Source organism: Myotis davidii, unplaced genomic scaffold, assembly GCF_000327345.1.
Source record: "Myotis davidii unplaced genomic scaffold, ASM32734v1 scaffold134, whole genome shotgun sequence".
Lineage (NCBI taxonomy): Eukaryota > Metazoa > Chordata > Mammalia > Chiroptera > Vespertilionidae > Myotis > Myotis davidii.
In genome coordinates this window covers 1,893,287-1,906,555 of record NW_006288853.1, presented here as the reverse complement: position 1 = coordinate 1,906,555, position 13,269 = coordinate 1,893,287, and the positions used below count along the sequence as shown (strand labels likewise).

Here is a 13,269-nt window from a genome sequence, read left to right as displayed (position 1 = left end):
AATGCCTTTCATAACAGCAGATAGGGGCAGAATTTATCTTTTTAGAACAACCAGAGTTTCCGAAGTTGCCCTGAAACAGGGATGGGTTAGAATCAGCTAATATGTTTAACATCTGATAATGTTCCTACCTTAGACTAAGTTTTGCTTTGCTTTACTTGAGGGGACAAATGGCTGAACAAACTGGAAGGAAACCTGTGACCCAGGCAGGATCACAGATATCACAGTAAGGATGGGAAAGGAGGAAAGCCAACTAAGGAAAAATGTGTTGGACGTTTAAAGCTAGAAATACTAAACCTGCAGACTACCACAAGAGAAACATATTGTGGGACCCTCAAGGCAGTGAAAATTAGGGGAAAGTAAGTAATACCTTTGGATTACCTGAAGGAATAAGACACATGCCTTTTGAAACAAACAATGGTATTTGATTGGGTACCCATAAGAAGCAGGGACTAAGAAAACCTCATTCAGATACTAGAACGCCGAGAATTAAAGTTTGTAGATTTCAATGTGGACAAAAAGGGTGAGGTCCTGGATACAAGCCATTTTCACCATGTCCAGAATTAACAGAGGAAATTAGTCTCTATTTTATACACAAGAGAAAAGCAAAAGATGTCAGTTAATCTCATTACATGATAAGAAAACACAGATATTCAGCTTCTGATAAAGTTCATACTGATTCTTTCTGAATTGCATGCCAGAGCAATGGATGGCATCATTTCCTAAACCTATTAGACGAAAGCTCAACATGGAGCATAATTTGATTTAGATAAATCCAGACTCTCAGGAATCAGAGCACTGATTTTTATCACTTGGTTAAGGGTGCCATACTATTGACGTTGAAGTTACAAGTACAATACACTTATGGGCAAGTTTTGTAGCTGTGGACAATAAGACAGTATTCTAATATGCAGACAGCCACATTAAAATAACCTATGCTGGGACTTAATTGTGGGGCCAACTAGGCAAGACATATACTTAGAGTGTATGTACAACTATGGTTAAATAGTATATACAATAGAAATATATACTTCCCCCAATTATTTAAACCATTCAATCTTTTAACTTCTTAGAAATGCCTAACACTTGTTCCAGGGGGAATAAAAACCTGTACTGTGATAAGTACTTGATATTTATTGAAATAGCAGACAAGACTATTGCCACACTTTATAGGATGTGTTAACAGGATAGCTTAATAGGTAAAAGTTAGCTAAATTTCCCATCAAGGTCCAAGAGACTCTGAAGGCAGGGAAATCTTGATCCAATATCACTTCTATCCCTGAACCTCTCAGAAAAAACCAACCTAAATCCATTTTATTTTTGACTTGTACAAAAATAAGGTTAATTCCCATTGATAAAATACCATATGGGCATCAAATCATGTTTATTTTCATACAGTCATCCTAACCTTCATTTGATTCTTGAAATTATAATTACAAAAATAATTTCACACTGACATTAAAATCTGCTCTCTGGGCTCCAGTGACTGAATTCTATGACTTCTAAGGTGTCTTCCGGGGCTGTGAGGCGCCACTATTATATTAGCTTATGTCACAATTCTTGCCATTAATGCTTACAAAAGATAAAAACTCACAACTGTACTAAAACTAGACAAAAAGATTCCCATGCATCAAAAAACTTGTGAAATAGAAAGTAGCTATATATTAAAGGTCACATACAGCTACTTTGTCATATTCAAAAGAAATGCTGTGCCTGCTATCGGTGGAAGTTGTCATGCAATGTCAAAACATTGTCCCAGATAAAAGATTTCAATATGTATTAAAAAGACTAAACTTAAATAGTTTGAGGCTATTTTCCATACATGCTATTGTGAAATAAATGATAATGGGTAGGAATCTATGAAGTAATAACATTAGAATGTAGGATACTTGATATGAATTAAGTCAGTATCTCATTTACAAGAGTATGCATTCAATTAAGTATGTATTGGGGTTATGTCTTAAGCAAATTGCTTATGGTTCTAATCTAGTAGAATTCTATATTTAACAAATAAAATTATTTCATCCACATGCAGATTTCATAAAGATGTTGGAAGGTTATTTAAGATGCAAACATTTTGCTAATATGTTGCAAAAATTAACCTACAGCGATACATTCTGTTAGGCTCCACTTTCAATAATAATAACAACAACAACAACATATTTCAGCGATTTCCAACCCTTTTTATCTTATGGCACAAATAAACTAATTACTAAAATTCTGCAGCACATCAAAAAATATATTATCTTTCGCCAATCTGACAGAAACAAAACACACCACAAAAAGGTATAATTTAATTCTTGTAGCACAATGGTGGAAAATCGCTGATATATTTCAAACAGGTCTACGTCATGATATATTTGGTACTTTGTGGATGAATTGGAAAGAGGATGTAGATGAAGCTAACAAGAAAAAATGTTTTCAATGATAGCCTACGAGGCATTAGAGATAGCATTTGAAGGGCAGCATATTTTGTAGGATTCTACACTAGACAGGAATTATTCTCCCATCATAGTTAAGTTTGTAACATATTATGAAGAGGTTGGGCTAACTTGGGAGGCATGCATCAATGAATTCAATTATCACACCGTGAACAAAGGCAGAAGTTTGAAAACCCAAAGGCAGAAGATTGATTGCTAAAAAAAAGGGGGGGGGGCGTAAAATAAAAGTGATCCATTACAGTAAAATATAATTGAGGTATAGAAATATTAGATAACCAGTTTTCTGAGTGAAAATGTCATTTCAAATAAATTTATTTCCTTGCTTCATGAAAAAGAGCATTCTAACAGCAGTGTAGCCAGTATACAATCACAATGCTGCAGAACATTTAAGCATGAGCTTTTAAAAAATTACAGGGCATATAATGGGATGGCAAACTTACGAAAGAGTTCAATAATGCAGGTATCATGTGTGGTTCCCATCATGGGGTGCAGCAGGTGTTAATTATAACTGAATGGAGACATTTTTAGCTAAGACTGGATATTTTCATGTACTTGTTTTGGTAAACTGCAACTAATTTCAAAAATCTCAATACTCCCTTAAATCAACACGCGTGCCTCAAGTTTATATTGTTAAGGAAACTTACTTTCACTTAGTGACACTGATCTGAATTGCTGTACATATATCACAATGGTCTGTTTTGAAGGAAATGTGCTTACTTTTTTTTCTTTTTTTGGAAAAATGTGTGTTAGAGTATCTTCTAGGGGATTTAATTCTTCAAGTTTACTGTCATGGGTGGTGACTCAAAGAAAACAAAAGCTATTACTTAAATTTTGCAGACATTCAATAAGTGTTGAATGGATAGATGGGTGGATGGATAAAGGATCTTTAAGTTTTATCCATTAAATCTGGTGAGAAAATAACTTGTAGTGAGAGCTAAGGCCTAAAATAAAATATTACAAGGGTATATTCCTGATGGTCTACTACTAGTAAATATCTTATTTAAGCAGCTGAAACAATAAACAATCACTTATTTATATACTTAAATGTATAAGAAACCAGAGGCTCACAAAAATATACATGTTTTACAACAGAAATCTAAGGCACACAAAATACTAAAACAAGTTAATGAATTACCCTATATTACCTATTCAAAAGCAGAAATCTACTTGTACAAGACAGTCTATCAATGACATTTTGCTATTTACAATCCCTTCATGTTCCTTTACTTTGATTAGTCAAAAGCTTGAAACGGATACTTTGCACCATATATTATTTTAATAATTTACGATTAATTTTATTTAGAGAGCTTACTGGAATTGTTTGCTTTTGCACCAGAATTGTGAGTGTTAGCGGTTATGGGCTTCCTGTGGCATTTCCAGGGGAGAAGCACCGTTAGGTTTTCCATACTCCCGAGGAATCTGAGACTTTGAATGTTATAGCACCTCTGCATTTTAACAGAATCAAGTATTTCATTGAAATTTCTTCTTGATCTAAAATTTGGTTTGGGCAATCTCTTTTGTTTTGCTATGAACCAGAAAACGTAATAGAAGAAATAGTAGGAGGACTAAAAACTAAACAGAATGCCTATTTTCCTGTTACCTAGGTCATAGGCAATTACCTCAGAAGAGTTATCATTTTCCCCAAAACTAATATGTTTAAACTACTTTGGACTAACTTATTTATATCATTCCTACTATTTGTTTTGCATGTGCAATGATAAGGAATTTGTTTTCAAAATATTTCTACTAAATTTTAGTCTCTACTGGAATGACTTTCAGAATAAGGCAATTTGGGATGGTTAGGGTTCTCACTACTTAATTTTTGTATTTTATTACCTTGAAACTTTAGAAGCATTTGACTCTTCTGAATCCTGTCATGTCAAATCTCCTTTCGGAAACACTTTTGACGGATTATATTGAGAAAGTTACAGTGAAAGTGAATTGGGGTCAGTGCTGCTCAATAAGCGTTCACACTTACTTAGTTCCCAAGAAAATATTAATCAATGTTGGTGATAATCTTTCAAATTCCAATTTGAGATCATTAACAATTTTTGCATGATTGATTTTACATAAGTAGCTAATATTTGAATGAGAAAGAACACATTAAAAAACACAAACCATACACATGTATGAATACATATTGCAGTTAATAAGATGGAACTCTACACAGCAAGAATGATTTCTCTTGTATGCAAATATGCACAAACAATAGACAATTGGGTTCTTATACTATACTATTTCAAGTTAATTTTAAAAATAGAAAGTGCTTTTAAAATATATATTTACAATTTATGAACAGCGTCCAACCATTACTAACAATAATGAATTATCTTATACAGGAGAGACACCTTAAGAGAGAAAACTTTTCATTGGTTTATTTCAAAGGAATATGCCTATTTTCTAGCAATGATTGGAAGATGTTGAAACAATGGCACCATGAAATAATAATTCAGCTTATAGTTAACTGTGTCGATGTGGTTAAGCACCAGGAGCTGTGTAGAGTTAACACTGTGTATCTTGATTTTACATCATAGCACACTATCAGTTAAAAGCCTCTAAAAATTACTCGTTTCATAGTAAACAGACTTATTTAAAGCACCAAACTGAGTGATTCTCTCAAGGTTAACACCTAACCAAAACATTTCTTTATGTATTTAAAACTATAAAACTTTTTATATTTGCTTAAAATGTGCACCTTCTATCAATTGTCAAAATATATAGTCACAGTTAAGAAATACCCACCCTACTGCATTTGCTTGTTTTACTTCAGCCTTCAAATGGGTGAGATGAAGATCTATCTAGTAAACAACAATATGACTTTCCTTTAACAGCACCTTGGAAAAATACACTGCACTAGCAAAGGCATTAAAAAGGGGAGAACAGCCTTCATACCCAATGGTTATAGGGCCCTGCAACGTGTGTGAGAGCATAAGGGGCCACGGTGACAACATTGTCATGGGTTAATGTTAATGCCTGGCGAGAAGGAATTTGGTTCAATTCATTCGCTTCAGGGCACAGCTCAGGACCCTCATTAGCTGCCTGATCGCTCTGCTCTGAGACCTTAATTTTCTTATTCTTAGGTTCTTTAGCCTCGTACTTAATCTTGTTTATTTCAAAGCCGTGGTGGGGCCTATTTAGGTTTTTGTGCTGGTAGAAGACAAGAGAGAGACGTGTAGGATGATTCCTGTTTGGGTGTTGGACGGGAGTGGTAGCATGAAGCTCCCGCCGGGCACACTCAATTAAAACAGAGCCATGAGCAGGTGCTATGGCCACCCCACCAACACTGGCATCCAAAAAGATGTGCTCACTATCTGACCAATACTCTTCAATGTGGGGCAATTTCGCCTCCGTGGGTGACAGGGGGTCATCTGACAGGGGGTCATCTGATGGAGGCTCATCTGCTTCCGAATGCTGCTCATCTTCCATCAGAGAGGAAGCAAGTTCAGGAGCAGAGGTGATGAGTGGGGGCTGCTGGTTTGGCTCATTAGAAGGGATCTGCTCAGGTGGACCCGCGGGAGGCTCAAAACCAACCAGGGAATCGGACAGGGGAGTGGGCAAAGTGGGAAGAGGACTCACTTCACCAGGCTGTGCGATTCCATCGCATTCCCCAGCAGCAGCGTGAGCATCACTCTGTCTCCCAGAAGGCATCGTGCAGTCGGGATCGCTACTTCTTTCTGGAAACCCGCACGAAACCGAGGCATCGTCCTTAAAAGCTGTTGAGGTCGAAGCAGTGTTGGCGGCCGAGAAGTCTCGGGATAAATGTGCCTCTTTCACTGGGTGAGGAATGGATGGGATCAGTGAGTACATTTGAATGTGGTCCGAACCTTTGAAGATAAAATTGGTTTCAGTTTCACCTTTTTTTAAAAAAATCGATTTCAGAGAGGAAGGGAGAGGGAGAGAGAGATAGAAACATCAATGAGGAAGAAATATTGAGCAGCTGCCTCCTGCACGCTCCCTACCGGGGATTGAGCCCGAAACCCAGGCATATGCCCTTGACCGGAATCAAACCCGGGACCCTTCAGTCCGCAGGCCGACACTCTATCCACTGAGCCAAACCAGCTAGGGCTCAGTTTCACTTTTTATTTCAGGTTGCAAGGCCTCAGTTTTATTCCCTAAACAGAGAAAAGGACACCAAGTGTGAAGATAAGTACGAAATGCTTTTTATAGTTGTTGTCATTAAAGAGTACTTTAAAATATATATATATTTATATATATGGATTTATTGATTGATTTCAGAGAGGGAGGGTGAGAGATAGAAACATCAATGATGAGAGAAAATCACTGGTCAGCGGCCTCCAGCACAGCCCCTGCTGGGAATTCAGACCAAAACCCAGGCATATGCCGGGACTGGGAATCGAACAGTGACCTCCTGGTTCATACTCCATCACTGAGGCTCCAGAGTCGGACAGAAGTGAGTTTCTGGTCTTCCTGTTTATCTTTCCAATTCTGTTCTCCTCTCCCCATTCCTCGTGACATGTTGGTTGGTTTCTCCACACTTCCAGGTTCTTCAGGTCAATAACATCAGGGTAAAACCTTGACACTTTTTTGGGGGTCACATGCCAAATTTAATCAGAAATCCTGTTGATTTAACCTTCAAACCATATCCGGAATTAGATATTTCCTTATGTCCTCTTTAGCCACTCTGGTCTCTCTCCTGAATTGTTAGGATGGGCATTTAGGATGACCCTACTTTTCTATTCGCTGCCCCACTTTACTCTAGTTTTAACCTAGTAACCAGAATGTTAGGTTTGAGTGACATCATATCCCTTTTCTATACTGAAATCTCCAGTGAACTTCTTCTCATTCACAATAAAGACCAAAGTCTTTACAGCAATCTACAACACCTGAGATGCTTGGATTCCCTTTTATCTCTCCAATTTGATCTCCAATTGTTTGCATTGCACACTTGCTCCAACCACAGTGGCCTCCTTGCTAGCATAAGGTATTCAAGGGAAATTCCAGCTTCCTGCCTTTGCCATTTCTTCTGCCTGGAATGCTATTTCTCCAAATAAAAGCACTGCAGATTCTCATTTCCTTCAGGACTTCACAGAAATGCCTTCCTCTTAGTGAATCTCTGTGATGTATTTAAATGTAATTCTTTTACAGCACTATCTGTCCTCATTGCCATGGCTACATTTCCAAGACCTAAGATGCTTCCGAGTGGTGCTCAGTAAAACTAGTGGAGTAGGATAATTAAATTGATCAAGGAAGATTTGGAGGAAGTAAAGCCATTTCATGTATGCCAAAAAGGAGGATGAGGGCTTCAAAATAGATGGGGAACAAAAAAAGAACACGTTGACCTTTCTGGGTGGCTCAGTGGGCTGGAGCATCTTTCTGTACACCAAACGGTTTTGGGTTTGATTCCCAGTCCGGCGCATGCCTAGGTGGCCGGTTTTGATCTCTGGTCAGGGGATGATAGATGTTTCATCTCAATCTCTCTTCCCCTACCTTTCTCTCTCTAATTCTTGGATGAGAATTTTTTAAAAAAAGAACATATTTTTGAAAAAAATAGAGATGGGGCATTTTTTGTTGATTGTTGGTGTGGGTAAGTATGTAGAAATATATTTGGTGTCATATATATAGTTTGAACTCTAATGAAGTTATATTAAAAACAATTGAGCCCTAACTGGTTTGGCTCAGTGGATACAGCGTTAGCCTGGGAACTAAAGGGTCCCAGGTTCCATTCTGGTCAGGGGCATGTGCCTGGGTTGTCGGCTCCATCCCCAATAAGGGGTGTGCAGGAAGCAGCAGATCAACTATACTTTCAAGACATTGATATTTCTATCTCTCTCTCCATCTTCCTAACTCTCTGAAATGAATAAAAAAAATTTTTTTAAAAAGAGATAAAACAATTAGCTAAGGTAATCGACTGATATCTGACACAAATGCCCATTCCGAAGAGTAGCAAAGATAGAGGAGAGGAAGAATACAGTGCAAAGGAAACTTATACACTGAAAACGAGCACGGTCCGAGGCCTCACCTAAATGCGACAGGGATGAAGCCTTACTGTCGTGCACTGTCGAGTTATTCTTCCGCTTGATTCGAGGAATGAGTTTCTTCTCCACAGCCTTTATCTTACGCGTGAAGACTTCTGTCATCATCGCTGCTCTTTTCTTCCCACAACGAGGAATTGGCTGAGTAAAACATGTTCTTTTTTTGCGACACGGTGTGAGGACATCCACGGCCCCAGATCTGATCTTAGCTTCCATTCCTTCCCTTGAGCCAAACTCATCTGTGTCTGATAATTTATAAAGCGGTAGAACATGCAGCTGCTCATCTTGAGGAACGATACCAAATGAGCGGTTATCTTCTCGTGTTAAGGTACAAACCTGAGAGGAAGAAAAAATGGAAAATATAGGTCCTGCACATCCTTCATAGTTATTCCTACCATCTCGTTGCCATAATGCAAGGGATCTGTATTCAAATTTTATGTTCAATTGGTTACTACTGGCATTTTAATTTTGGATAAATGGCTTGTATATTAAGTGACCCAACACCATTAAATTCTATGAACTTATCAATTGTTGGTAAGGAGGCCATTATAATTTTCACTTGACTTTATAAGTAAATGATATTGCATGTTTATATATTTTACAATATTTTAAATATGAAGCCTTTTAGCTGTTACATGACATCTTAATTGCCTGAATTAAAGAGCAGTTAGTAAACTGTTGTTCACTGCCTTCATATTAAATATTAACTATTAAGAAATTACTATTTATAGCCAATACATAATCTTAATTCTAATATTTAAGTAATGTTAAAATCCTTCAGGTAGAGGAAGCTTAATTATAATAAATTTTCTCATTTGCTGTGTTTTCCTTTAGGACTTTTTCGTTTCCGTTTGTTAGGTGGAATTTATAAGTATCTATTCTGCCTTCACTAAATAAATTGACAGATATTCATAAAACAAAAGAGGAAGCACAAGAGATTTCCTTTTCTAACAAGACATATATTTTACTTGTTTTTTAAAAAAATAACTGAAGTACTGTATCTTGATAAATTGTCTCTTTCTGCTCCATTTTGTTTCTATCATAATTTGCCTGACTTGTGTTGTTGTTTTTATAACCCTGACCCAAGGATTTTCTTTCATGCCTCCTGCATGTGCACTGACCAAAGCCTGCAACTGAGGTACGTGTCCTTGACTGGGAACAGAACCCATGATCCTTCTGTGTGCAGACCAGGGCTCTAATCACTGAGAAAATGGCCAGGGCTGTCTTTGCTTGAATGATAAATAGGACATCTTAAGAAAATTGTGTCTGGCATATAACCTATCTCTAAGGCCTTCTACTTACATTGTTTTTATAAATTGTAGAGAAGTAAAAATACAGAACTATATACAGAAAATTCCTAACTTTCGATACTTAATTCTTCTTCATAAACTACTTTAATTTTCAAATTTCATTAAAGATCCATTAAAAGCATATACAATTGTTTCCAACATTTGATTTCCAAGGTTGGTAGAAACAGATGATAAAGTCAGGTAGACTAAACGTTTTTAAAATCTTACTATTTCTCAATATCTCTAGTCAAATTTACTCACAAGCCTTGAAATACTGAACTCTCTTGATGTCAATATTTTAAAATTTAATAACTTAGAAACATTCTGTTAAAAAATCAAATATTTTACTAGTAAATGTTTATGTCAATCTATTGATTTGTCTGTAGAGAGACTAAGAAGGGGACAAGGACTAAACATGAGAAATATAATAAGAAACAGACAGGGTAGAAGAAAATTTGACAGAATTTCAAGGGTTCAGGTATTTTAAGATGGGGAAATTTGTAATTATGCCAAGAACTAGGCACGAGCCTCACGGAATGAATAACAGCAGTGCAAAAGAATGAGCATGAACAGTGGATAGAGCGTCAGCCTGTGGACAGAAGGGTCCCAGGTTCCAATCCAGTCAAGGGCACATACCTGGGTTGTGGGCTCAACCCCCAGTGGGGGGGAGGGGGGGTGCGGTGCAGGAGGCAGCCAATCAATGATTCTCTCTCAGCATTGATGTTTCTATCTCTCCTTCTCCTTACTCTCGAATATCAATAAAAATATATAATTTAAAAAAGAATGTACTTAAAAAAAGCATTTAGTTTAACCATGAACCTAACCCTGCTTGATGATAGATATTTTGGAATGCAGCAAACTCAGGTAAAATATACTAGCCAAATGATGACGATGAACCACTCTGGCTAAGAGTCACCTGGAGAGATTTTTTAAAAATATTGTTTTATTGATTCTAGAGATAGAGAGAAGGAAAGGTAATAGTGAATCATTGAATGGCTGTCTCCTGCATTATCCCTCCTGGGGATCAAGCCCGTAACCCAGGCATGTGCCCTGACTGAGAATGGAACGTGTGACCTCTTGGTTCATGGGTTGACACTCAACTGCTGAGCAACACTGACTAGGCACCTGGTCAGATTTATAAAATCCCAACATTTGGAAAAAAAACTGAATAATCAGTGCAGAGGAGTGATGTGGCTCCTAGTCTATTGACCAGAGAAGAATAAGATTGTGCCTTTCAAATCACACTGTTAAGACCCTGTAGCTGTATCTTACACTGGGCCAAGGAAACAAATTGGTATATTAAAACAAATCAAACAAACACACAAAAAAAGGGACACATTCATTATCCACTAATCTCAGTTTTACAAGGTGAGAAGGAAATAATTCCTTGAAGAAAACTCATTTCCCTTACAAAAGGAGTATTGCAAGATTTCCTCCTGGGTTTTCTCTTGCTAAAATGAAGAAGGAGGAGGTGGAGGAGGAGGAGGAGATTGGTAAGATTGGCTTATTGATTTCTGAGAGAGAGGAAGGGAGAGGGGGAGAGAAACATCTAGTGAGAGCACAACATGGATAAGCTGCCTCCTGCCCAGGGATCAGTTGCGAAACCTTGGCATGTGCATTGAAATGCAATAGAACCAGCAACCTCCTGGTGCACCGGATGTGGCCCAACCAACCGAGCCACACAGCCCAAGCCAGGATATTCATGCAACTTTATACACACTGGCATGAACAATCGATATGCACTAAAAAGATGAGAAATTTGGCACAGTTCCCTCAAAACACACACACACACACACACACACACACACACACACACACGTACAGATGGCAAGAAAAAAAAGCAAACATTAAGGCCGTGGCTAGTGTTACTCAGCTGAGCGTCATTCCATGCATTGAGAGTTTGATCAAGGCACATGCCCAGTAGGGATTGTGCAGAAGCCAGCCAATCGCTATTTCTCTGTTTATTCTCCCTTCCATTCTCTAAAATCAATGATAACCTATTTTTCAAATGTGCATTCTTACAAAAAAAAAATTGAGTTGCCTAGCTTTCTAACGACTATATTGATAGCACAGAATCGTTGGTTTGAATATTAAAAAACTCCTACCTCCTAGCACGCACACCTCCATTAAATATATAACTCAAGAGTTTCACCAAAATGTATGTTGAAGGCTAATTCTGCAACTCTTTTGGAGGTACAGTACTTCAATAAGAACTTAAATTAAAACTATTGATTGCTATATTGTGCAACAGAGCATACAAAATGATGTCACAAGTTGTATATAAGGCCTTAGCCTAAGCGTATAGCAAGGGAGGTTTTAGAATCAAAAGCGAGCAAGGTCCATACCACAGTGCTCCCATTATTCATGTTGTGAATGTCCCTGTGGGCATGGGTACAGAAGTCTACGCAAGCAGTGACCCCAGAGAAAGGACGACCTTCTTTGTTGCCAAGCCGACATTCTCGGGCAATATGTTCAAATTGTATCTAGAAAACAGAAGAAATATGACACAGTATAACAGACAGAAAGAATCAATTCCAGTAAAGAGTAAAAATCACTTCCTGACAAAGTTCTTAAATTAATTACAGTTTGCAATTTCAGAGCTGTCCTAAGCGACAGCACTGCGGTACAGAATGTGTCGTCTAGTGACATTCAGGAAAAGAGGTTGAGGACACGTGGGTAAAATGGTAATTGCTATGACTGAAGGCAGGGTGACTACACTAATGCCCACTTATTGTTTATTTAAATAGCCAAGTCATGCCACGTAGAAAGAAAAATAGAGTGCCTTAATCATGTATGCAATTTTCAACGTGTATAAAATTAAATATACAAACATTCATGAAAAAGTATAGAAAGTACATTAAGAAAAGTAAACGAAAAGCTGAAATTGGAGAGAGCATGTTATGCATAATACAAATGAAATAAAGATTTAAAAAATATGGACTGATGCGTCTTTAAAATAATAAAATATTTACACTTATTTTCTGTTCTGGTACAAGATTTATAAATATTTTTTTCCATTCTGTGGTTGTCTTTGTTTAAACTCAACCCCTGTTCTGCCATTTTAACTGACATATTTCTGACATGTAACCTGTAAGTTTAAGGTGCACAATGCGATGATGAGATACATGCATGTATTGCAAAATGACTGCCACCCTAAGTTTAGTTAACATTCCAATCCCTTCACATAATTAAAATGATTTTGTGTTTGGAGTGTTAACATTGAAGATCTCTTAACAATTTTAAGTATATAATATAGTATTGTTTCATTCACATGTGCATGAGTTCCCCTGATTTTATGTATCATATAGCTGAGTTGTACCCCTTCTGCAACATCTCCCCATCTCCCCTCACCCTCTTTTCTTGTTGATGTCCTTTGAAGCACAACATTTAAAAATTCTGATCGTCTACTTTCTCTTAATTATATTTTTCAATTGTCTATTGCTAGTGCATACAAATGCAATGAATTTGCATATTGATCTTGTATGCAGAAACCTTGCTGCAGTCATTTATTAGTTCTTTTGTTTAAATTGTTTATTTTTAATTAATTAA

The 13,269-nt window shown here is 37.2% G+C and overlaps 1 protein-coding gene across 1 annotated transcript in view; it reads right to left on the bottom strand.

Annotated features, from left to right (window-relative positions):
* Window positions 1-3,172: 3,172 nt before the first annotated feature.
* The window catches only part of TET1 (tet methylcytosine dioxygenase 1), a 103,377-nt gene continuing 93,280 nt past the window's right edge, over window positions 3,173-13,269 (bottom strand). The window contains exons 9-12 of the mRNA XM_006760999.2: window positions 12,066-12,203; window positions 8,419-8,767; window positions 6,515-6,550; window positions 3,173-6,292 (exon numbers count right to left, since the gene is read on the bottom strand). Of these exons, the coding sequence (XP_006761062.1) occupies window positions 5,325-6,292; window positions 6,515-6,550; window positions 8,419-8,767; window positions 12,066-12,203 (1,491 nt within the window). The 3' untranslated portion in view covers window positions 3,173-5,324. The remainder of the gene's footprint in view (window positions 6,293-6,514; window positions 6,551-8,418; window positions 8,768-12,065; window positions 12,204-13,269) is intronic.